The 26,281-nt window shown below is 43.7% G+C and overlaps 1 protein-coding gene across 2 annotated transcripts; it reads left to right on the top strand.

The window, feature by feature from the left end:
• The first annotated feature begins 1,430 nt into the window (after positions 1–1,430).
• On the top strand, positions 1,431–25,897 carry MRPS24 (mitochondrial ribosomal protein S24). Of its 2 annotated transcripts, XM_086365512.1 has the most exons (5): positions 1,431–4,421; positions 4,501–4,569; positions 4,683–4,794; positions 5,858–5,944; positions 25,462–25,897. In XM_086365512.1, exons 1-5 carry the CDS (start codon positions 4,148–4,150, stop codon positions 25,463–25,465), a joined length of 546 nt encoding a protein of 181 aa, XP_086221638.1. In that variant the 5' UTR covers positions 1,431–4,147; the 3' UTR covers positions 25,466–25,897. The 2 variants fall into 2 exon arrangements, with proteins under 2 accessions (XP_086221638.1, XP_086221639.1); XM_086365513.1 differs by lacking the exon at positions 5,858–5,944 and having other exon boundaries at positions 4,374–4,421.
• Positions 25,898–26,281: the final 384 nt, after the last annotated feature.

Here is a 26,281-nt window from a genome sequence, read left to right as displayed (position 1 = left end):
TGTCTCCATGACCCCACAGCCAACAGGATTGCAGACGTCTCTGCCTAAGACACCTCTCCCAGAGGGTGCATTCTTGTGCGTTCTAGGAAACAAACACTGTTCTAGGCTGTGCTGTGCTATGCAGAGTCTCCTTCTCACACAGTGCCACCCCACAGCCTAGCCACTGCTCTATCCTTTGATACAAGTCAGCCTTTGGGCTACACTGGACCCACCGAACAGACCATCTTCAAAAAAAAGTCCAGACCACACAGCAGCCCCCTCCTTTTTCTAGTCCCCTCAGAATAAGAGCTGTGATGGTCTCACAAGACTGGTGGTAGGAAAGGGTTGTAAGAAGCATCTAATGTCCCTCTCCTGCAAAGGGGTCTCAGGTTCCGAGGGTCTTTCACATAAACCTGGAGTTGAGGATGCTGTTTCTCAACCTGGGCTGTAAATTGGGATCATCTAAGGAGTGCTGCCACTCCTCTGCCCAGTACTGTCCTTGTGGTATGGGGTCCAGTGGGCTCTAATATGCAGTCAGGGTGGAGAATCGCTGCTCTGAGAGTAAATAGGGGAATCTGGATCCTCCTGGCTACCATGAGGAGAGCAAAGGAGCTCACCTGTGAGAATAAACAGCCGGACACCCTTGTCTCCCCAGGGTTCTGGTCTGGACTCCCAGCAAGGGAGTCCCCCAGGGCCAATCCTGAGCACTCTGTGCCCAACCACAGACACATGGGCCATTCGTCCATTCTCTATGGTTCTGAACACTCACCCCCACTCAGTGATGCAGTGGAACCCCAGATACGGAATGAGCACATGCTTTGGAACAAGAAGTCCGCTACCCTTTGCTAGTTCTGTAACCTCAGAGGAGTCTCTGAGCTTCCATCTTCTGATCTGCAAAACCTGGACAATACTGCCTCCTTTCTAGGATTGATGGGAGAAGCAAAGTACATAAAAACACCGTTAGTGTTTTGTTAAATGGAAATTACAGAAAAATAAATATCCTACTAAATTATTTTTCTTGGTGATCTAAAACAATGTAAGTTCATGCTAATGTATTAAAATGTACTTTTAAGTTGTTTAAATCATGCAAACACATTTATGTGATCCCCCCTCCTCCCCCACCCCCTTTCAAGGAACCAGCTGAATCCCTTTTTGCAACAAGGCATAGTATAAAATAAAGATAATAAACAAAAGGTAGCAAATGGTCTGGATCAGTTTGGAATTCCTGGGAGACTCTCAGGCATAAGGAAGAGTGGCAAAACTTGAACCCCAAGCACAATAGCTCCTGCTCGGCTGGACAGCACTGCCTTCGGCTGTGAAGTCCAGGCCATTGTCACCTTGATGGAAAACCAGGCCTTTCCTTGGGTGAAGGTGGTATTTCAGTGAATTCTCATGAACCCTCAATGGCTGGTTCATTTCTCTAAGAGGATATAGATACCAGGGACTTTATTATTTAAACAATAACAACAAAATATTTATTAGCTGCTCACTCCGTCAGGCATTTTACAATGTGAGTTTCACAACAACCATCATTGTCCTCATTTTATAGATCAGAGAAACTGAGACTCAGGAAGGTCAAGTCACTTGCCAAAATTTACAAGCCAGGAAGTTGTAGTTCTACCTGATCTATATCTACCAGATCCCACGTGCCTCACCACTTTGGAGATTTAAAAATGCTTCTCTTGTGGCTCAGCTGGTAAATAATCCACCTGCAATGCTGGAGACACAGTTTAATCCCTGGGTTGGGAAGGTCCCCTGGAGAAGGGAAAGTCTACCCACTCCAGTATTATGGCCTGGAGAGTTCCATGGACTGCAGTTCATGGGGTTGCAGAGAGTCAGACATGATTGAGCAACTTTCACTTTTCAAAAATTTACCAAAATATAAATTACCAAACTTTATGGAAACTTTTAAAAGAAAAAAATACTATCAGCTTAAAAAAGTCCTTCAGTTAAAGTTGAAATTTCTTATATTTGAAAAATATTGTGATTGAAGAACATCTCAGTCCTATTCTGTCCCCTTATTCAATATGCAGAACAGCTGGAGGCCACAGTTAAACATTTTAGAAATAAAATGTTCCTAGTAAAGTGGGCTTGAAAGACGTTGTCCGTTTTTGGAGAAGCCAGCTCCCAATGGTCAGAGGAAACGTGATCATGGAAAATGGACTGCACTGAAGCCAAGAGTCCCCTCCAAACCTCCCCGTGTCGTCTGAGGCAGCTCACCGTTTGCCTTTGCCTCTGTTTCCCTTCCACACACATGATAATCTAGTCCTCCCTCCCATGGGAAAGCACAGCAGTTTTAAGCAGCATTAGGTGAATGATTTAAGTCAAAATGGTCAAACGGTGGCAACTTCACATGATTCACCCTAACAGTACCAATAACAGCACTATGAGGTGGTATTATTAACAAAACCAATTATATAGATTATGGAACTGAGGCTCAGTTGTACAAAAATTGTTATATCTGAATCCAGAGTCTGTGTTTTTTCCATTACTATGTTGAATTCTGAACTAAGATATCCAGTGTTGATATTTTCCCCTCTGACAATTTCTGGATATAATTACAATGGCAATGCTTTGGCAATGCTGAGTAGACCAGGTTCTATAATATCTTCAAGAATTTTCTGACCATCAGTCCTTTCTCCTTTAAAACTTCCCTTCCTCAAGGACCAGATCCTAGGGTATGGTCAGATGTGAAAACCTACCCTCTGCATAACGCATCCTTGAAGACTTGGATGATTTTTAAGTTTAAGTTACAGCTAATTGAAAACTTACCCTCTGCATAACCCATCCTTGAAGACTTGGATGATTTTTAAGTTTAAGTTACAGCTAATTTATTAATATTAGTGTACAATATTATATTAGGTGCTAAACTAAAAAACTAAACTAAGTCACTTCAGTCGTGTCCAACTCTGTGCGACCCCAGAGACGGCAGCCCACCAGGCTCCCCCGTCCCTGGGATTCTCCAGGCAAGAACTCTGGAGTGGGTTGCCATTTCCTTCTCCAATGCTTGAAAGTGAAAAGTGAAAGTGAAGTCGCTCAGTCATGTCTGACTCTTAGCGACCCCATGGACTGCAGCCCATCAGGCTCCTCCATCCATGGGATTTTCCAGGCAAGTGTACAACAATATTAATAATTCAATATTTTTTATAGATTTTGCTTCATTTAAAGTTATTATAAAATTAAAAACTTTTTATATTCCCTGTAGTGAACAATATTTCTTTTACCCTGCTTATTTTTACATTGCAGTCTGTGTCCCTGAACCCTGTCAACTAAAAAATATTAGTTACAACCTGTAAATAGTTGTTTTATTTGGTGGGAATGTTTAGGACCCTGAGCCTGGGAGACAGCAGCTCAGTAGCTCTGAGAACACTGCTCCAAGGAGGCGGGCGTGGGTGCCAGGTGTGCAGTCAAGTTTGCAACAAAGGGAGAGGTAGGGGCAGGCAATCTAAACATCGAAGATTATTGTCAAGTAAAGAAACCCAGCTATCAAGTTTAGGAATTTAGTATTCTTCTATGTAATGGGAAGATGCAAGAGTGTGGGATTATTTAAGTCATTCCTTTCATATGCTTCTCAGCTTGGGGCCACCATGTTGCGTATTTACAGAGATAATTTCTCTTTCCTGAGTTCCCTTAGGGCCTTCTGGGTCACACTGGAGGCTGTAACTGTGACTTTGGTCAATCACTGGTGACTGTGACATCCTTAAGTACGTTATGTAGGGAGTGGTGCCGACTGCCAGCATGGCTCAGTAATTCACATTTGGAAGGCTGGACTCACGCAGAAAGCTGTGACATCGCTTGCCCACCAATATGGCAGGAAATATTTCATTTCACAGTTTCGTACCCCTATCTTGCCCCTCCCAAGAACTGTATAAAGTTTTAACCAAAAGATATTTCTTCTTTATCTGTGGATAAGTCAGTACCCCCCACCTTTTTTTTTTTAAAGGATATTATTTGAAGACAGAGCTTAGCAGCCTAATCTGTCAGAGGTGGTAAAACGCTGTTTCCCTAGAGACCCTGGCCAGGCGGTAGGGTTAGCACCAACCCTCCGAAACACTCGTCATTCCACCTGTGAGAACTCTCAAGACAGCGAATCCTCGCGTTCAGCATCCTTCAGTTTCCGCATAGATGACGCAAACCACGACTGTGGCACGGCGGAGTGGTGCGAGACATGCACAGGGCTGCGGGGGGAGGCGCTGAGTCCAACTCCCCGCACCTCCCGGCCCCACACAGCCCGTCTCCTGAGCCGGGAGCCAGGGCCTCCACCACCCACAGCAGGTCGGTGCCGACGGTGCGCGCCCCTGCGCCGGCCCGCGGGTGGTCTCGCCCTGGTGGAAGCCTCGCGCGGTTTGTCTTTACGCGGCCCGCTCCGCTCCGCCCCGCCCCGCCCCGCCCCCACGTCCAAGATGGTGGCGCTCCACTGCGGTGGCGGGCTCAGGCCTCTGGTGAGTGGGCGGTGCGGGCCGGACGGCCGGGTGGAAGTGAGGGCCCCTGTCTGGGTCTCACCCCTCACTGTCCCTACAGATGCTGTCCTGGAGCCGGGATCTGCCATGCATCTGGCGCGCCCTGCATACCTCCGCGGTCTGCTTCAAGGTGAGCGCAGCATGGGGACTCGCGGCCTCGGGGTCTGGGACCTGGGGGTGGGGACATGACCCAGGGCTCGTCCTTGGTCAGTGGTCGCGGAAAGTCACGGCTTCTCTTTTCAGAACCGGGCGGCCCGAGTCCGAGTGGGCAAGGGGAACAAACCAGTGACCTACGAGGAAGCGCATGCGCCTCACTACATCGCCCACCGCAAGGGCTGGCTGTCACTGCACACAGGTGAGGGGACGGTGCGGGACAGAGACGTGCTGTGTCGTGACTGTCACATAAAACACGAATTGAACACGTGTCAGATATTTAGTTAACTCAGTAATAAATGGGTGGATCAGAAATCAATTAAAGTAAAGGAGAATTAATATAGATGAGAGGTATGTGATACGGTATGTCCAAATGTATTTGAAGGGATGCAAAATTGGTTTTTTTCCATGGGGGGTGGGCAAGGACTTTGTTGAACTTCCACAGAAATTACTTGCATGCCTAAAGATAATTGTTTTGCATTGCTGTCGGTTATTTGGGGCTTCCTGCATGGTTCAGCCTGGAGAAGGCAATGGCACCCCACTCCAGTACTCTTGCCTGGAAAGTCCCATGGACGGAGGAGCCTGGTGGGCTGTAGTCCATGGGGTCGAGAAGAGTCGGACAGGACTGAGTGACTTCACTTTCACTTTTCACTTTTATGCATTGGAGAAGGAAATGGCAACCCACTCCAGTGTTCTTGCCTGGAGAATCCCAGGGACGGGGGAGCCTGGTGGGCTGCCGTCTATGGGGTCGCACAGAGTCGGACACGACTCAAGTGACTTAGCAGCAGCAGCAGCAGCAGCATAGTTCAGCAGTGATGAATCTGTCTGCAGTACAGGAAACCTGGAGACACTGGTTTGATCCCTGGGATGGGATGGCAACCCACTCCATTAATCATGCCCGGAAAATCCCATGGACAGAGGAGCCTGGTGGGTAACACAGTTCAAGGGGTTGCAAAAAAAGTCAGACATGACTAAATGACTAAAACAATAAAACTTGATTATAATTTAGAGATATAAAATAGCCCAGAGGCAGTGAAAAAAGTGAAACCTTGTAGAATTTGAACAACCCAGGAAACTGTTCTAAATATTGCAGTTTTCCACCAGAGCACAAATCTACATACAGTTGATACCATTATTTGCAGATTCCATGTTTGTGAATTTGCCTGCTTGAGGTGCTTTTTGATTTCAGACCTGCGTAACACTAGGCGGTAGCTTGCAGCAAGTAGCAGTAAGCGGTAGCTAATAACAGGCCCTTTGTTTCCCAGACAGGGAGTCCTAACCACTGTACCACAGAAGCCAGCAATTAGGGCCACGTTCCCTAGTCTTGCCTGCCTAGTCAAGAACAAATTCAGGTAAGGAGGCAGAAGATAAAGAATAAAGTAGAAAGTTTATTGAAAGGAAAAATACATGTAGAAAGGTGCATAGACAAGCTCAGAGAGAGCCAACCCTTTGGGAAGTTTAAATCCTTTGTAAAGGGGCAGTTTTCTAAGTCTGTGTCTTCCCTCAGGCCAGTCACCTTGCTTTGTTCCCTTTGGTTAATTTGTCTCGGGACCCTCCTCTAGGGTGCCTACGCACACCCTAGCCAAGATGGATCTTTAAGTGAAGGCTTCTGGGAGGAGCAAGAGTCACTGTGGCCTGGAATTATCCTCTGACTTTTGACCCCAAGGAGCCCTTCCGTGCATGTGTAGTGTTCCCCTTATCAGACAGGGTTTTTTCCTTTCTTTGTCCTTGCCATGATTATTCCCTTGAGGTGTTAGCAAGAGACAAAGACTGGCTATATGCCCTGTTTTTGTTGCCTGTAAATTCCTCAACTGAAGCGCACCTGTCTCTCATCTCAGGAAATGCAAGCAGAAGAGTGGCTAATTATAAATGTCCAACCTGAATTCCATCTATCTCCTACCTCATTTTGACATTCATCCTCAGATGTGGGCGGAGCAACAACTCTGCGTATACCTTCCCAGCTGAGGTTGAATAAGGCTCTCTGCCTTCTTGTTTCAGCTTTCATGCTGTAAACAAGTAGTCTTTTTGAGATCTGTTAGAAGGCAGTGGCAACCCACTCCAGTACTCTTGCCTGGAAAATCCCATGGAAGGAGGAGCCTGGTAGGCTACAGTCCATGGGAGGCGAAGAGTCTGACACAACTAAGCGATTTCACTTTCAGTTTTTACTTTCTTGCATTGGAGAAGGAAATGGCAACCCATTCCAGTGTTCTTGCCTGGAGAATCCCAGGGATGGAGGAGCCTGGTGGGCTGCCATCTATGGGGTCACATAGAGTCGGGCACGACTAAGCAACTTAGCCAGAGTGCAGTGTTTTCAAGTTTTGTGCTTTTTGTTGTTGATTCCCCTGACATGCTCTTGTTACCAGCAAAATCTTGCTTTTCTCTGTCCAATGATGCTGAAAAAAAAATACAGGCAGAGTTTCGAGAGAATAGAAAGATGGCTTTAATCTTCAGCCAGCTGAGGGGAGAACACAGCAGGCTAGTGTCTGAAGAGCTGCGCCCCACTCCTAGGGGAAACGAGAGTTTATATAGCCTGGGTCTTGTGGTCTTAGGGTAAATGATAATGCTTAAAGTAATGAAGATCTTGAATTTTTCTTGAATTCTTTCAAAACAGTCATAGTTGGCATCAGGTAACCTGGTAATTGGGTTTTGCAATCTGGTAGCCCAGTAATTGGGTCCATTTGTCTCTGGTTTATTGTACTGTGGCCTTCTTTCTGAAATGCAAAAAGCTACAAGGGTGGTCTGCAAAGGGAGTGCAATGAAGGTAAGTAAGCACAGGTCCAGGATGTAATTAGCATTAGAGTTAAAGCGTAGTTGTGCAGGATGTAACTCATGCAGAATTAGGGGGCAGTAGGCACAGGATGTAGTTTATGTAAAGTCAGGTTAGTTTTAGGAAAAGCAACCCTAGTTGCAGACAAAAATTGGGAATAGGTAAAGTAAAACTAGGTAAACTAATCTAAAGTAAAACTAGTAAAACTAAAATTAGCTCTTTCAAGCCTGTTTATGTTTCTTCTCCAGCCTGTTCAGTATTCTCTTTATTTTCTTTATTTTCAGGAAAGGGAAAGGAAAATAAAGAGAAAGTCATTCCTCTTTTTTCCTTTTCACTGCAACAAATTCCCCAGTGTTAATTTATTTACTCCCTATCAGTGGAGGATGGGAAATAGGCATCATTCTTGTCTGGCTGAGGATAAAACCTCAGTTTTGCTCCACTTGACAGTCACCAGCTGTCCAACCAAGGGTCTCATTTATGTCGTATTTCAAATCCCCTTTGAGAGATGTGAACCCCAAGAAATCTTTATTGGGAGGATGAGGGACGATGGTCTGTCTTCTGTAGCTTGTTCAGACTGACAAGGGACTCGTTGACCCTACCTGGTTGGGGTTGCGGAGTTCTCGCTCTGTTTCATTATGTTTTATTAAGGGGCCCTCTGGTGAGTTCTCTTGTTTTTCCTCTAGGATCTGTTCTTCAGTTCAGTTCAGTCGCTCAGTCGTGTCCGACTGTTTGTGACCCCGTGAATCGCAGCACGCCAGGCGTCCCTGTCCATCACCAACTCCCGGCGTTCACTCAAACTCACGTCCATCGAGTCAGTGATGCCATCCAGCCAACTCATCCTCTGTTGTCCCCTTCTCCTCTTGCCTCCAGTCCCTCAGAGTCTTTTCCAGTGAGTCAACTCTTTGCATGAGGTCAAAGTACTGGAGTTTCAGCTTTAGCATCATTCCTTCCAAAGAAATCCCAGGGCTCATCTCCTTCAGAATGGACTGGTTGGATCTCCTTGCAGTCCAAGGGACTCTCAAGAGTCTTCTCCAACACCACAGTTCAAAAGCATCAATTCTTCGGCGCTCAGCCTTCTTTACAGTCCAACTCTCACATCCATACATGACCACTGGAAAAACCATAGCCTTGACTAGATAGACCTTTGTTGGCAAAGTAATGTCTCTGCTTTTGAATATGCTATCTAGGTTGGTCATAAGTTTCCTTCCAAGGAGGAAGCGTCTTTAAATTTCTTTAAATTTAAGCGTCTTTAAATTTCATGGCTGCAGTCACCATCTGCAGTGATTTTGGAGCCCAGAAAAATAAAGTCTGACACTGTTTCCACTGTTTCCCCATCTATTTCCCATCAAGTGATGGGACCAGATGCCATGATGTTCATTTTCTGAATGTTGAACTTTAAGCCCACTTTTTCACTCTCCACTTTCACTTTCATCAAGAGGCTTTTTAGTTCCTCTTCACTTTCTGCCATAAGGCTGGTGTCATCTGCATATCTGAGGTTATTGATATTTCTCCCAGCAATCTTGATTCTAGCTTGTGTTTCTTCCAGTCCAGCGTTTCTCATGATGTACTCTGCATATAAATTAAATAAGCAGGGTGACAATATACAGCCTTGACGTACTCCTTTTCCTATTTGGAACCAGTCTGTTGTTCCATGTCCAGTTCTAACTGTTGTTTCCTGACCTGTATACAGATTTCCCAAGAGGCAGGTCAGGTGGTCTGGTATTCCCATCTCTTTCAGAATTTTCCACAGTTTATTGTGATCTACACAGTCAAAGGCTTTGGCATAGTCAATAAAGCAGAAATAGATGTTTGTCTGGAACTCTCTTGCTTTTTCCATGATCCAGCGGATGTTGGCAATTTGACCTCTGGTTCCTCTGCCTTTTCTAAAACCAGCTTGAACATCTGGAAGTTCAGGATTCACGTATTGCTGAAGCCTGGCTTGGAGAATTTTGAGCATTACTTTACTAGCGTGTGAGATGAGTGCAATTGTGTGGTAGTTTGAGCATTCTTTGCCATTGCCTTTCTTTGGGATTGGAATGAAAACTGACCTTTTCCAGTCCTGTGGCCACTGCTGAGTTTTCCAACTTTGCTGGCATATTGAGTGCAGCACTTTCACAGCATCATCCTCCAGGATTTGGAATAGCTCAACAGGAATTCCATCACCTCCACTAGCTTTGTTCGTAGTGATGCTTTCTAAGGCCAACTTGATTTCACATTCCAGGATGTCTGGCTCTATGTAAGTGATCACACCATTGTGATTATCTGGGTCATGAAGATCTTTTTTGTACAGTTCTTCTGAAACTCCAGTACTTTGGCCACCTCATGCGAAGAGTTGACTCATTGGAAAAGACTCTAATGCTGGGAGGGATTGGGGGCAGGAGGAGAAGGGGATGACAGAGGAGGAGATGGCTGGATGGCATCACTGACTCGATGGACGTGAGTCTGAGTGAACTCTGGGAGTTGGTGATGGACAGGGAGGCCTGGCGTGCTGCGATTCATGGGGTTGCAAAGAGTCGGACACGACGGAGCGACGATCTGATCTGATTCCTTGGAAGGAAAGTTATGACCAACCTAGACAGCATATTAAAAAGCAGAGACATTACTTTGTCAACAAAGGTCCCTCTCTCTCTAATCAAGGCTATGGTTTTTCCAGTGGTCATGTATGGATGTGAGAGTTGGACTATAAAGAAAGCTGAGCACCAAAGAATTGATGCTTTTGAACTGTGGTGTTGGAGAAGACTCTTGAGAGTCCCTTGGACTGCAAGGATATCCAACCAGCCCATAATAAAGGAGATCTGTCCTGGGTGTTCATTGGAAGGACTGATGCTGAAGCTGAAACTCCAGTACTTTGGCCACTTGATGTGAAGAGCTGACTCATTTGAAAAGACCCTGATGCTGGGAAAGATTGAGGGCAGGAGAGGGCAGGAGGAGAAGGGGATGACAGAGGATAAGATGGTTAGATGGCATCACTGACTCAATAGACATGGGTTTGGGTGGACTCCGGGTGTTGGTGATGGACAGGGAGGCCTGGCGTGCTGCAATTCATGGAGTCGCAAAATGTCAGACACGACTGAGCGACTGAACTGAACTGAGAATGATAGTAAACAGGATAGAAATTATTTTTTTTTTTAGGAAAAGACACCTGAATCCTAATCTAGACTTTACACTTCAAGGAGACTTGAAGCCAGGGTAGCCAGTTGTCTGGTCTTATCCAAGTAGGTTTTAACCTTTAATATGGCTATTGGTCACTCCACATGTGTTTTCTATTTTTGTTAACGTGATCTGAGGCAGTTTCATTGTCTAAACATAAAATAATTACAAGAAGAGACCTTTAAAAGGTAACATTGTGTGACCCACTGCTAGCAGACATTGTTTTGAGAATGGCTAATGGCATCCTGGATGGCATCACCGACTCGATGGATGTGAGTTTTGGTGAACTCCGGGAGTTGGTGATGGACAGGGAGGCCTGGCATGCTGCAATTCATGGGGTTGCCAAGAGTTGGACATGACTGAGCGACTGAACTTAACTAAACTGAATGGTATCCCAAGTTGGATACAACTCAGAAAACTCAAGTTTTTAACAATACAAGGACTTGTCTGAAATCATACCCATTGTGCCATCTAGTTATTTCCTTGAATGTCTGAACCACAGCTACTCTATTTTGACTTTTAATTGTAGTTTTCTCCTTAATAGCCATAGCAAATGTCACTGTCAATGGCGTTAGTGTTTCTCTAGGTATGAGAAGATGAGCTAGGTATGAGCAAGAGTCTGGGCTCATAAAATCTCCTCTTGAAAGTATTTTAAGTATTTGAAGGTCTGTTCTGCCAGTTGTTCCAGAGCACAGAGTGCTTCATTCCTGATCTCCACCCAGAACCCTTTCAAGAGATGTTGAAAGTCAGCAGCTGCAGTGGCCATGATTTAATCTTTGTAGAGGTAGATGGCAAGTGCCAATATCTAGTTGGTAGATTCCCTTCAGGGTCATAAATTTGACCATGGTTTGGGGACATTCATGGCCATTTGTCCCAGTGTGCTGTTTGGTTGGTACAAAAGTAATTGAGGTTCAAAAGTAATTGTGGTTGATGCAAAAGTAAGAGTAATTACAGTTGGTGCAAAACTCAACTGCAATTACTTTTGAACCTCAATTACTTTTGCCCCAACTGCAATTACTTTGCACAGTCCAAATAGGAATGCTTATTCCCAGGTCTGGTGAAGATTTCATTGACAGGCCACTCAATGTGCTGTTACTGGGTTAGGCCATAAAACAATATCCAGAATTCTCTGAATTACCTGTCTTTACTAGTCTCTTGTGGTCCAGGAAGATATCCCCTCTTGTTGCTTCTTCTCATATCTGGAGTTACACTGTTAGAATCACTGCTCTCATATGGAACTACATATCATCATTTTATCAAAGGCTCAATCACACATTTGGTAATGTAAGAAACACTTTTCTGAAGCAGGCAGTATAGAAAATAACTAATAGTATTAGTAGGGTTAAATTAGAATTTAAGTCAAGAACTTCCATTAGGTGTAACCCAGTATATCCCCAGGTTATCTTAGTCTGTTCTGTTACAGTCCCTATCTTTAAGGGAAATTATATATTGTCACTGTTTAGAAGACACCCAGCTTAATTTCCTAATGTTACTAGACTGATTATCCTTAGTATAGTCTACTTGTTTCTAACATAGAGGACCATTAAAACTTAAATTACCGTAGCCTGGTGTTAACTGCATAAATCTCATACTTATGAGAGGCTTTTATTCCTTGGCTGAAATTTTGCTTGTTGCTGTGACTGAACTTGAGTGATAAGGAAATTTTATGTTTAAGGCCAAATTCAGAGCAGGTATTATTAATTGATCAGGTGACGGGATATCTATTAATATCAATAGTGGCCTGAACATGACTATAATTTTTCTTTAAAATAAATTCCCTAACAGTCAGCTAGTTAGAGCCTTGGAGTGGAGAAATCCACCAAAGTAACCCAGAAGCACTAGACACAGTTAATTGGCCACAAACCCAACAATTGGATTGATGTTTAAAATTAGCATAGGATCATGTCTATGGTAGAAAAACATTTGATTCATATGCAGAGGTCCAAGAAGTCAAGAAAATATTTTAAAGAATCATATGAGTCAGGTCCAGGATCTTGAGCAAGCTGTCTACTTCTGATGTCTTCTCATCCTGGTATGAATGTAGTTTCTCCTCTGAGCATTGTTTTAAGGTAATTTTGAGATCAGCAGTCTTCACTATAAGCCAATCCAATGCAGAGACCCTTTGTGAGTGAAAATTAATCCAAGAGATAATTCCTCTTAGTTTCACTGTGCATGAGCTAATTAAGAGTACCTGATCCTTCCATCTAGGTTGGTGATTGTCCTTTGAATTAGATCTTTTCCAGTATGCATAATACCCTGGTTTCAGGTCACAGGGCATCTGATCTCCCTTCAAAGATAAGATTACTGAGATAAGCTTCAGAAACAAACTTAAAAGTACACCTTAATTAAACTTTTTTAGCATTATAACATAATAGCAAGAAACTGGGAAATGAGTCTTGGTAAACGAAGACCTTAGTTAACAAAACTCTTAAGTGAAACATAATTGTTTCCATTGTGAGGACATTAAACCCATCAAATTAAAAAATTTTTGATTTGTCAGGGGGCTGGGAAAAGCCAGGTGGCCGTCTTGGGTTTTCCGTAGTCCTGAGTCTGATTTACAGCTATTGTTTACCCATTTTAATCCCCTGATGTAGTAGTAGATTGTTGCCATGTTAAGATAACAAATTTTGTAGAAGCAGAATGAGCTTTATCTACACGTGCCATAACCTTTGTAGATCATTGTGAGATAATACTTGTTTACCTTACCAAAATAACAGAAGATTTTAACAACAAATATAAGTCACTTAAAAGCAAATAAGTTTACACAGACTAATTAAAAGCAGCCTTCCAAGAAAATTTTGTTCTCTTAAGAGAAAGAACCAAATTTCAGTCTAGTTTCAATGAACTTGGCCTGATGATTTATATAATTACAGTTGATCTTAGAGGCTTTTTGCTTGCTGAAACTTTTTAAGGAGTCTCAGACTGAACTTTTAAAAGACTTATCAGGGCTAAGAAAATCACACCAAGGGCTTGTCACAGATTTTACTTATCAGACCCACTGACTTCCTTCCTTTTTAAGGTCCCCCAGATCTTGAGATTTTTGTACCTGTTAGTGAGGTAGGCTTCCTGATTTACCTAATAAGCTGCTGGGAATCTAAGAGTTCCTAATCTCTAGAAAGCAGACAAAGGGGAAAAGATAAATGTTTCCATTCTGCTTACAAAGAAAATTTACCAAATTACTTTACGTCATAATCAGTTTGAGAAGAAGGTTTTCCTTACACCGGAAAACACAAATTCAAATCTGTTATTTTTCAGATAGAAATCATAAAATTAAAACCATATCTTCCATCCATTTAATCCTTCTGTTAGCATTTTATGAAGCCATCAGGTACTTATTAGGATTCTTTGATTTCTTAGCCAGTTCAGCATTATGGTGTGAAAATCAGAAACTTGTATTTATCTAAAAATCCTTCTATAAATCTTGAAGCTGAAGCATTTTTCAAAGGCATCAGAGTGAACCCATAGGTATATATAATGACAGAAGACTTAAATCATGTTTAAAATCTGATTACAATGCAATTGACAGAGTAACTAGGTTACTGGTGTGTCATAAAACACTTTCAGATAACTAGGGTTATGGTTGATGACATTTTACCAGGTCCGCCTGCCATGCTGGAGATGCAGGAGACGCAGGTTTGATCCCTGAGTCAGGAAGGTCCCCTGGAGGAGGGCATTGGCAACCCACTCCCGTATTCTTGACTAGAGAATCCCATGGACAGAGTGTTACTGAACATAGTCAAGTCTGTGTGCTTGATGCACAGTAAGGCCAAACAATACTAAAACATTGGAGTTTGGGACAGAGAAAAGTTTTTTTTTCAGGGCCATGTAAGGAGACAGGTGGTTCATGCCTTAAGAATCCCAGTTTTCAGCAAAGTCCTTGTAAAAGCAAAAGGTGATGGAGGGACGTGGTTAGTTGTTGCAAACTTCCTGATATTAGATCCTTTGTTCTTGAAGTCAGGTCATGTTCAGGTAATGATTTTCCTGTAAATCTCTACCAAAACGAATGTTATTGTCTTGACAAGAAAGGACAAGGTCTCAAGGCACAGCTTTTACACTCCAGAGTCCTGGTCCTGGCTAAGAGGAGGCAGAGCTCAATTGACAGTTCCTTCAGGGCCAGGTCTCCAGGCTTTGCCCAACCCAACTAGTCCTCAGGCCTCTAAAGAGGGGAGACCAGGTCCCACAGACTGTGTCCCAGGCAAACTGCCACTGTTACTGAGCCCAAGCTCATTCTGCTCGCGGCATAACAGGCCAATAAATTTGGAAATGAGTTGTTGGAGCAAGAAATAATGACTTTAATTGGAAGGTCAGCAAACAGAGAAGATGGCAGACTAGCCCCTCAAAAACCCTTAGAATTCAGAGTCTATACAGTAGACAGAGGGGCTTTCAGTAGCACTGACCAATGGCAGAGCAGGACTGTTAATGGTCACTTCTCTATGGTTGCTCACTTGCTTTGGGGGAGGGGCCCACCGGGGTGGGCCAGTGGCTGAGAGAACCATTATAGCTGGTGTCTGTCTTAGTGGAGCATGCAGGCCAGCGCCAGGGAGGGAAAGGCCCCTTATGCCTTGGGTCCCATCTGGGACCACCACACCACCATGGCTGTTAGGTCGCAGAGACCAGGATGGGGGAGAGGTTCACCGCTGCCTCAAGGCCTGGGCCAAAACTAGTGAGTGGCCTTGGTGAGGGCTCTGAAAAGCCCTACAGTACACAGACCCAAGCCTGTTCTTTGGGCCCCTCATCTGCCCCACTGGCCCAAGGCTGGGTGAGCTGGAGGGCCTTGGGAAGAAGGCCGGGATCCGCCTCTTACCTCACTCTCCACCTCATGACCAACACTCAGCTATTGTCTGAATCCTCTCACTAACTGTTGTTCATTGACAGTTGGTTGCCAGTGGGTGAGGCACACTGAGGCACTAACCAATAGCTGAGTAGGACCCGTTGCCTGATAACAGGGTACAGAGTATGATGCACAGCAGTGGCTGTATGCTAAAGGCTGAGCTCACTGTGCTGTTACAAGAGGATCCTGGCGGGCTGTAACAACAGGATGAGCATAGCCCTTAGCAGGCAGCCGTTGCTGTCCCTTGTTACTCTGCACCCTGTTACTAAGCAACAGGTTTTGCTCAGCCACTGCTTGCGGCCTCAGTGGGCCCTGCTCACAAGCAACCAACTGTCAGTGAGCGACCGTTAGTGGTCCTGCTTAGCTATCGGTCAGTGCCACAGTTGGCCCCATCCACTGGTAACTGTCAATGAAGGACTACTGGGGAAGTGATTCAGTCAAGGGTTAGTGGTGTGGTCATGAGGTAGACATTGAGGTAAGAGGCAGATTCAGGCCTTCTCCTGGAGGCCCTTACAGCTTACCCAGCCTTGGGCCAGCAGGTGAGCTGGAGGGCCCAGGGAATAGACTGGGGATGTCCTGCAGGGCTTCATAGCCCTTACTGAGGCCCTCCACTAGCCTTGGCCCAGGCCTTGAGGCAGCAGTGAACCTCTTTCCTCATCCCTGTCTCTGCAACCTGATAGCAGTTGCTTTCTGCCTGGCCACAGTCTGGGGGACCTGGTCTCCTCATTTGGATGGGCTGAGGAGACTGACGATCAGTTGGTTGGGTGCCTGGCTCCCTCAGGGATGACAGCTGGGCAGACTGTGGAAGGAGCTGCCTTCTCTTAGCCAAACTGGGACCTTAGAGGGTGAAAGTTGTTGTGCCTTGGGACTTTGCCCTTTCTTGTCAGGACAGAGAATAACATTCAGCTGGTAGAGATTTACAGGAACATTGTTACTTAACCATGACCTGACTTTGAGAACAAAGGATCTGACATGGAGAAGTCTGCAACAAGTAACCATGCCCATCCCTCACCCTTTCTTTTAAAGGGCTTGCTGAAATCTTTTTAGTAACTTTGGGGTTCTTAGGGAATGAGCCACCATCTCTTTGTATGAATCTATAATAAACCTTTCTCTGTTCTAAACTGTAATGTTTTAGTATTGATGGACCTCACCGTGCATCTGGCACACAGACTTGCAATTTCGGTAACAATTTAGGGCTACAGTCCATGTGTTCACAAACAGTCAGACATGACTGAGCATGCACACATGTACCATACAGTATAATCTTTGTTGTTCAGTCACTAAGTCATGTCTGACTCTTGGCAATACCATGGACTGCAGCATGCCAGGCTCTTCTGTCCTCTGCTATCCCCCGGAGTTGCCCAGATTCATGTCCATCGAGTCAGTGATGCTGTATAACTGTCTCATTCTCTGCTGCCCTCTTCTCCTGCCCTCAATCTTTCCCAGCATCAGGGTCTTTTCCAGTGAGTCGGCTCTTTGTATTAGGGGCCAAAGTATTGGAGCTTCAGCATCAGCCCTTCCAATGAATATCCAGGGTTGATTTCCTTTAGGGTTGACTGGTTTGATCTCTTGGCAGTCCAAGGGCCTCTCAAGAGTCTTCTCAGCACCACAATTTGAAAACATCAATTCTTCGGCTCTCAGCCTTCTTTGTGGTCCAACTCTCACATCCATACATGACTATTGGAAAAACCATAGCTTTGACTATACAGACCTTTGTGGACAAGGTGATGTCTCTGCTTTTTAATACTCTGTCAAGGTTTGTGATAGCTTTCCTTCCAAGGAGCAAGCATTTTTTAATTTTAGGGCTGCAGTCACTGTCAGAAGTGATTTTAGAGCTGAAGAGAAAAAAAATCTCACTGCTTCCATTTTCTCCCTTTTTATTTGTCATGAGTAATGGGACTGGATGCCATGAGCATAGTTTTCTTAATGTTGAGTTTAATTGGAGGATAATTGGTTTACCATATTGTATTGGTTTCTGCCGTACATCAACATGAATCAGCCATAGGTGTGCTTATGTCCTCTCCCTCTTGAGCCTCCCTCCCATCTCTCACCCCATCCTACCCCGTAGGTTTTCAGAGAACACCGAGTTTGAAGTTTCCTCAGTCATAACACAAATTCCCACTGGCTGTATTACATATGGTAATGTATATGTTTCTGTGCTACTCTCAGTTCGTCTCATCATGTCCTTCCCCTACTGTGTCCACAGGTTTGTTTACTATGTCTGTCTCCATTGCTGCCCTGCATATAGGTTCATCAGTACCAGCTTTCTAGATTTTATATATATGCGTTGCAGGAGTGCTCAGTCACTCAGTTGTGTCTGACTCTTTGTGTCCTCATGGACTGGACCCTGCTAGGCTCCTCTGTCCATGGAATTTTCCAGACAAGAATATTGGAGTGGGTCGCCATTTCCTACTCCAGGGAGCTTCCTGACCCAGGGATTTAACCCACGTCTCTTGCATCTCCTGCATTTGCATGTGGATTCTTTTACCATTGCATCAATATGTGTTAATATAGGATATTTATTTTTCTTTTTATTAACTCTGTGTAATAGGCTCTAGGTTTATTAGAGCCTTATTAGAACTGACTCAGATGCGTTCTTTTTTTTATGGCCGAATAATATTCCACTGTATATATGTCCTACAAGTTCTTTATCCATTCATATGTCCATAAACATCTAGGTTGCTTCCATGTCCTAGCTATTGTAAATAGTGCTGCAGTGAGCATTGGGGTACATGTGTCTTTTTCAGTTATGGTTTCTTCAGGGTATATATTCAGTAGTGGGATTGCTGGGTCGCATGATAGTTTCATTCTTTATATTCTAAGGAATCTCCATACTGTTCTCCATAGTGGATATATCAGTTTACATTCCTACCAACAGTGCAAGAGGGTTCCCTTTACTCCACACCCTCTCTAACATTTATTGTTTGTAGATTTTTTTGGTGATGGTCTTTCTGACCAGTGTGAGGTGATACCTTATTGTAGTTTTTTTTTTTTTTTTTAACTTTAAACTTTTTATTTTGTATTGGGGTATAGCCAGCTAACAATGTAGTAGTTTAAGGTGAACAGTGAAGGGACTCAGCCATACATTTACATGTAACCATTTTCTCCCACACCCCCCTCCCATCCACGCCCTCACCACTCTAACACTGAGTAGAGTTGCATTCAGTTCAGTTCAGTTCAGTCGCTCAGTCATGTCCAACTCTTTGCGACCCCATGAATCGCAGTACACCAGGCCTCCCTGTCCATCACCAACTCCCGGAGTTCACTCAGACTCACATCCATCGAGTCAGTGATGCCATCCAGCCATCTCATCCTCTGTCGTCCCCTTCTCCTCCTGCCCCCAATCCCTCCCAGCATCAGAGTCTTTTCCAATGAGTCAGCTCTTCGCATGAGGTGGCCAAAGTACAGGAGTTTCAGCTTTAGCATCATTCCTTCCAAAGAAATCCCAGGGCTGATCTCCTTCAGAATGGACTGGTTGGATCTCCTTGCAGTCCAAGGGACTCTCAAGAGTCTTCTCCAACACCACAGTTCAAAAGCATCAATTCTTCAGCGCTCAGCTTTCTTCACAGTCCAACTCTCACATCCATACATGACCATTGGAAAAACTATAGCCTTGACTAGATGGACCTTTGTTGGCAAAGTAATGTCTCTGCTTTTCAATATGCTATCTAGGTTGGTCATAAGTTTCCTTCCAAGGAGTAAGCGTCTTTTAATTTCATGGCTGCAGTCACCATCTGCAGTGATTTTGGAGCCCCAAAAAATAAAGTCTGACACTGTTTCCACTGTTTCCCCATCTATTTCCCATGAAGTGATGGGACCAGATGCCATGATCTTTGTTTTCTGAATGTTGAGCTTTAAGCCAACTTTTTCCCTCTCCACTTTCACCTTCATCAAGAGGCTTTTTAGTTCCTCTTCACTTTCTGCCATAAGGGTGGTGTCATCTGCATATCTGAGGTTACTGATATTTCTCCCAGCAATCTTGATTCCAGCTTGTGTTTCTTCCAGTCCAGCGTTTCTCATGATGTACTCTGTATATAAATTAAATAAGTAGGGTGACAATATACAGCCTTGACGTACTCCTTTCCTATTTGGAACCAGTCTGTTGTTCCATGTCCAGTTCTAACTGTTGCTTCCTGACCTGCATACAGATTTCTCAAGAGGCAGGTCAGGTGGTCTGGTATTCCCATCTCTTTCAGAATTTTCCATAGTTTACTGTGATCCACACAGTCAAAGGCTTTGGCATAGTCAATAAAGCAGAAATAGATGTTTTTCTGCAACTCTCTTGCTTTTTCCATGATCCAGCAGATGTTGGCAATTTGATCTCTGGTTCCTCTGCCTTTTCTAAAACCAGCTTGAACATCTGGAAGTTCACAGTTCACGTATTGCTGAAGCCTGGCTTGGAGAATTTTGAGCATTACTTTACTAGCGTGTGAGATGAGTGCAATTGTGCGGTAGTTTGAGCATTCTTTGGCATTGCCTTTCTTTGGGATTGGAATGAAAACTGACCTTTTCCAGTCCTGTGGCCACTGCTGAGTTTTGCAAATTTGCTGGCATATTGAGTGCAGCACTCGGACAGCATCATCTTTCAGGATTTGAAATAGCTTAACTGGAATTCCATCATTACTATGTATAATAGTTCCTTCTTCATTTTCCATTTTGAGTATATTAGTGTATACGTGACCTCCCCAAACAACCTAACTATCCCTTCATGCCAACAACCATAAGTTCATTTTCTGAGTCTGAGTCTCTGTTTTGTACGTAAGTTCATTTATATTCTTTTTAGATTCCACATATAAGCGATGTCATATGATGTTTCTTCTTCTCTTATTTGTCGGTTTGACACTGTCTAGGTTGCCCATGTTGCAAATGGCATTATTTCATTCCTTTTAATGGCTAAATAATATTCCATTATATATATGTAGCATCTTATTTATCCATTCCTCTGCCTATGGACATCTAGGTTGCTTCCATGTCTTGGCTATTGTAAATAGTGCTGCAATGAACATTGAGGTGCATGTATCTTTTCGGATCATGTTTTTCTCCAGATATGTGCCCAGGAGTGGGATTGTAGTGTCATATGGTAGCTTAGTTTTTTAAGGAACCTCTGTACTGTTCTCTATAGTGGCTGTACCAATTTATATTCCCACCAACAGTGTAGAAGGCGCCCCTCCTCTGCACACCCTCGCCAGCATTTACTGTCTGCATTTTTTGTGATAACACTCTGACCCCTGTGAGGTGGTATCTCGTTGTAGCTTTGATTGCGTCTCTCTAATGATTAGCAATGTTTAGCAGCTGTCCATACGCTGTCTGTATGTCCTCTGGAGAGATGTCTGTTCAGTTCTCCTGCCCGAGCAGGCTGTTTTTTTTGATGCTGTTGAGGATTATAAACTGTTTGTAAATTTTGGAGACTAAAACCCTGTCAGTCACATCATTTGCAAATATTTTAATATTTTCTCCCAATCTGTGGGTTGTCTTTTTGTTTATTCCTTCACTGTGTAAAAGCTTTGAGTTTTAAGTAGGTTTTTTTTTTTAATTTACATTATTCTGGGAGATGGCTCAAAAAAGGTGCTGCTATAATTTATGTCAGAGAGCATTCTGCTGATGTTTTCCTCTAGGAATTTTATAGTGTACAGTCTCATATTTGGGTTTTTAATCCATTTTGAGCTTATTTTTGTGTGTAAAGTTAAAGAATGATCTATTTATCTATTTTTCTACCAGTACCATACTGTCTTGATGACTGTAGTTCATAGTATAGTCTGAAGTCAGGAAGGTTGATTCCTCCAGCTCCGTTTTTCTTTCTCAACATTACTTTGGTTGTTCGAAGTATGTTGTGTTTCCATACAAATTGTGAAATTTTTTTGTTCTAGTTCTGTGAAAAATACCATCAGTGGTTTAATAGACACTGTGTTGAATTTGTAGATTACCTTGGGTAGTTTAGTCATTTTCACAATATTGATTCTTCCAGTCCAAGAACATAGTATATCTCTCCATCTCTGTGTCATCTTTCATCAGTGTCTTACACTTTTCTGCATACAGCTCTTTGTCTCTTTAGGTAGGTTTATTCCTAGGTATTTTATTCTTTTGGTTGCAATGGTGAATGAGATTGTTTGCTTAATTTCTCTTTCTGATTTTTTATTGTTAATGTATAGGAATGCAAGAACTTTCTATGTATTAATTTTATATCCTACAACTTTATGATATTCATTGATTAGGTCTAGCAATTTTCTAGTGGTATCTTTAGCGTTTTCTATGTATAGTATCATGTCATATGCAAACAGAATTTTCCTTCTTTTCTGAACTAGATTTCTTTTATTTCTTTTTCTTCTCTGATTACCATGGCTAGGACTTCCAAAACTATGTTGACAAATAGTGGCAGGAATGGGCAGGTTACTCCATTTCTTCTAAGGGATTCCTGCCCACAGTAGTAGATACAGTGGTCATCTGAGTTAAATTCACCCATTCCAGTCCATTTTAGTTTTCTGATTCCTAGAATGGCGACGTTCACTCTTGCCATCTCCTGTTTGACCACTTCCAATTTGCCTTGATTCATGAACCTAACATTCCAGGTTCCTATGCAATATTGCTCTTTCCAGCATCGGACCTTGCTTCTATCACCAGTCACATCCACATCTGGGTATTGTTTTTGCTTTGGCTCCATCCCTTCATTCTTTCTGAAGTTATTTCTCCACTGATCTCCAGTAGCATATTGGGCACCTACTGACCTGGGGAGTACCTCTTTCAGTATCCTATCATTTTGCCTTTTCATAGTGTTCATGGGGTTCTCAAGGCAAGAATACTGAAGTGGTTTGCCATTCCCTTCTCCAGTGGACCATATTCTGTCAGACCTCTCCACCATGACCCGCCTATCTTGGTTGGCCCCACAGGGCATGGCTTACTTTCATTGAGTTAGACAAGGCTGTGATTCATGTGATCAGATTGGCTAGTTTTCTGTGATTATGGTTTCATTGTGTCTGCCCTCTAATGCCCTCTCGCAATACCTACTGTCTTACTTGGGTTTCTCTTACCTTGGACGTGGGGTATCTCTTCATGGCTGCTCCAGTAAAGCGTAGCCGCTGCTCCTTCCTTACCTTGGACGAGGGGTATCTCCTCACCGCCTCCCCTCCTGACCTTGAACATGGAGTAGCTCCTCTAGGCGCAGCCACCGCCCCTTTGATGTGGGGTTGCTCCTCGGCCACCGCCCCTGACCTCAGGCGAGGGGTAGCTCCTCCCGGCCGCCACCCTTTGTTATATATAGGTTGACAATAACTTAGAATTTTTCCTAGGGGACTCTGTGATGGAACCTTAGAGGAAGTGCTTCCTATTCTAGCTTGAACAGTTAGTACTGGATGTTTGCATGCTCATAACAATATAAACAAACCAAACTGCAGCAGCAGAAAGTCACTAAAAAGAAAGAGAATGGCAAAGACATGCCCAGAAATCAAAAGCAAGGGGGCAGAAAAATGCCCCAAAAGGATGGCATGAAGATGTCCAAAAATCAAAAAGCCAAATGGCAAGAATGCCTCAAATGTGACTTCCAAGTCCTGCTAAACCTGTGACATTTGTCCAAAGTGGCACCTTGTGAAAGCAGTTTCTCTTCATAGAATTTTCCAAACTGGGACTGAAGCTATTCCCCAAATAGGAAACATCAACTGTCTCTAGAGGGCTTACCAAACATAGCAGTTTGGGACATACCAAACTCCCTCTTTTTTATCCTCCACGAATTAATGTCTTCTCGGAGTAGAAATCTGTGTCAGAGAGGGCAGTGGAAGAGAAGGTGTCCTCAAGGCAGAAATAAAGCTTCTGCAGCTGTAGGGCATCTTTTCCCCTGTTCTCCACCATAGCCTCAGATTTCTGCAGCCAAGTTGGCCAGTTGGGTGTGTTTGGGGTATAGCCCTACAACAGGGAGTCCCAGGCCATCTGGCCTCAGAGAAATCCCCCAATAAGCTATTCTTCCTGAAAGAGCCTTGTATGGAGAGAGATCCCTAAACTTCCAATCAAGCCAAGGGGCCCTGTGGGGTCACCTGCCCGCAAGCAGATTCTGCATGAGCTCCCATTTATTGCTGCCAAAATCTTCCTTTCTCTGCCCACCCATGCCAAATAAAAATTATGGAGACAGAGTTTAGAGGAAGAAGTTAGCTGAGGGGAGAACACAGCATGCTAGTGCCTCAGGAACTGTGAATCAAGAGACTTCATTTTTTTTTTTTTTTTTCCCTTTAGACTTTATATAGCCTGGGTCTCCTGGTCTTAGGGTAAATGATAAGGCTCAAAGTAATGAAGGTCTTGCATTCTTGCATTGTTTTAAAACAGTAATAGCAGGCATCAGGTAACCCAGTAATTGGGTTCATTTGTCTCTGCTTTATTTAATGTGGCCTTCTTTCTGAAATGAAAAAGCTACAAGGAGTGGTCTACAAAGGGAGTGTGATAAGGGTATGCACCAGGTACTGGATGTAATTAGTAAAGAGTTAAAGGGTAATGGAGAAGGAAATGGCAACCCACTCCAGTGTTCTTGCCTGGAGAATCCCATGGACGGAGAAGCCTGGTAGGCTGCAGTCCATGGGGTCGCACAGAGTTGGATACGACTGAAACGACGCAGCAACAGTAACAACAACAACAGTGGAGAAGGCAATGGCAAACCACTCCAGTACTCTCGCCTGGAAAATCCCATGGACGGAGGAGCCTGGTAGGCTGCAGTCCATGGGGTTGCTAAGAGTCGGACACGACTGAGCAACTTTACTTCACTTTCACTTAAAGGGTAATAGGCTTCCCTAGTGGCTCAGATGGTAAAGCGTCTGCCCACGATGCAGGAGACCTGGGTCCGATCCCTGGGTCGGGAAGATCCGCTGGAGAAGGAAATGGCAACCCACTCCAGTACTCTTGCCTAGAAAATTCCATGGATGGAGGAGCCTGGTAGGCTCTGGTCCATGGGGTCACAAAGAGTTGGGACACGACTGAGCAACTTCACTTAGGAAAGGGTAATAGGTTCTGGATGTAACTCATGCAGTTTGGGGGCGATAGGTGCAGGATGTAATTTACATAGTGTCAGATTAGTTTGGGGAAAAGTAAACCTAGATACAGACTACAGATTGGGAATAAAGTAAAATTAGGAGTGATTATCTCTTTCAGGCCTGTTTATATTTGCCCTCCAGCTTGTTTACTGTTTTCATTATTTCCTTTGTTCTCAGGAAAGAGAAAGAAAAAAGAGAAACTCATTGCTTTTTTTTTCTTTTCACTGCAACACCATCTAGTGTTTCTAAGCACAAGAAGACTGTGTTGTACTTTACAGGGCACGATTGTTAGAAAAGCTTTCTTCAAGCATGTGTTACAGAGTTGTTGGGAGAGAGTTCAGTGTTAATCAGCCATTTGTAGGTGTCTTTAACAGAGAAAATAAAACAATATCAATCTGTTGATAAAAGTATTGTAACCAGAGACTTGCAGAATTTCCACCAGGAGCAGTGGTTTAGTTTAGTATTTACTAATTTCTTATTCATTTTGATTATATAGAACATAACTCTTAACTTTACAAAGCATAACTACTGTGAATTAATGAGAATCAACAATATTTTGTTCATTATAAGGGTTCTCAACTTGAACGTTTGAGATACATCTGTCTAGAGAACCTACTTAAAGTATGGATTTCTATCCCAAACCCTTTTCAAGTTCTTGTTCTGAGGTCTAGCGGGTGGGTGTGGAGACTCATAACAAATATTGTAAGAGGTGCAAAGGTTTATGGTCTACAGTGAGAATTTACTTGTTGAGGCCATGGCTCTAGTTAATGAGAGAGCTCACACCTCAGAAGTAGCTGATGGCCTCATCTCTCTGGCCCATGGCATGACCAGTGCTTTTGTATGGCAGTGAGGAGAGAGTGGGAAAGGGGTACTCTGTGTCTACATAAAGGAATCTCAGTTTTGTGCCCTTCTTTTTTGTGAGACAAGATAATGATAATAAATGCTTCACAGGATTTCGGGATTACTGAAATAATGTTCTTGAAGCTTCAAAGTATTATTCTTTTTCCACTGTAGAAGAAAAGAGAAGAGGCTAAGGTGGGGAATTGAATGCCCAGTGCTTTTGGATGTTACCTCTGGAGTTTTGGCCAACTCACCACGGTACGCTTCTCTTTTCAGGTAACCTGGATGGGGAGGACCACGCTGCCGAGCGAACAGTGGAAGATGTTTTCCTTCGCAAATTTATGCTGGGCACCTTCCCAGGCTGCCTGGCTGACCAGCTTATTCTGAAGCGCCGGGCTAACCAGGTGGAGATCTGTGCCCTGGTTCTGAGGCAGCTACCTGCGCACAAGTTCTACTTCCTTGTGGGCTACAGTGAGACCCTGCTGTCCCACTTTTACAAGTGTCCTGTTCGTCTGCACCTCCAAACTGTTCCCTCAAAGGTTGTGTATAAGTATATCTAGGACATACATCAAGCTTTTTACATCAAGTTGTAGCCTGCGAAGGACAGAAACTTGTGAAAACGGACTGAAGTAGAAATAGGGGAAATACATCCCTTCAGATTTCTGAGACTTTGTCTTCAGAGTTGCTATTGAATAAATAGACTCTCCATGTTGTCTTGCTTCTTCGTCTGTCTAGAGAACTAGAATAGGGTCTTTGAGGATGCTCCAGGGTTCCGAAGAAGGCTGCCAGTTACCTGAGGTTTAGGTAATAGCTATGGTTCAGTGCATATCCTGTGCCAATCACTGTGTCAGGAACTTTACCTGAAGTTCTTTGTTTTCTCTTAAAATGGAAAGATCCATTTTCGGAGATTATAAAGCAGTTATTTTTTTAAAAACCTTTTTCAATTTAAGTCTGAATTTTGTAATAAGGAGTTCACAATCTGAGCCACAGTCAGCTCTTGGTTGTGTTTTTGCTGACTGTATAGAGCTTCTCCCTCAGCTGCAAAGAATATAATCAACCTGATTTTGGAATTGACCATTTGGTGATGTCCATGTGT

The sequence above is a fragment of the Bos grunniens genome, chromosome 22 (assembly GCF_055505025.1).
Source record: "Bos grunniens cultivar Pamir isolate PY7600 chromosome 22, Bosgru_T2T1.0, whole genome shotgun sequence".
Taxonomy (NCBI): Eukaryota; Metazoa; Chordata; class Mammalia; order Artiodactyla; family Bovidae; genus Bos; species Bos grunniens.
The sequence above is the reverse complement of the archived record's forward strand: the minus strand, read 5'-3'. Positions and strand labels throughout refer to the sequence as shown.

What these genes read in the sequence shown, in the direction of transcription:
- MRPS24 (XM_086365512.1), top strand. Translation starts at nt 4,148, where the DNA reads ATGCACAGGGCTGCGGGGGGAGGCGCTGAGTCCAACTCCCCGCACCTC. An exon ending in GTGGCGGGCTCAGGCCTCTG is followed by an intron (nt 4,422 to 4,500) that starts GTGAGTGGGCGG and finishes CTGTCCCTACAG; the next exon opens with ATGCTGTCCTGGAGCCGGGA. An exon ending in CTGGCTGTCACTGCACACAG is followed by an intron (nt 4,795 to 5,857) that starts GTGAGGGGACGG and finishes TTTGTTTCCCAG; the next exon opens with ACAGGGAGTCCTAACCACTG.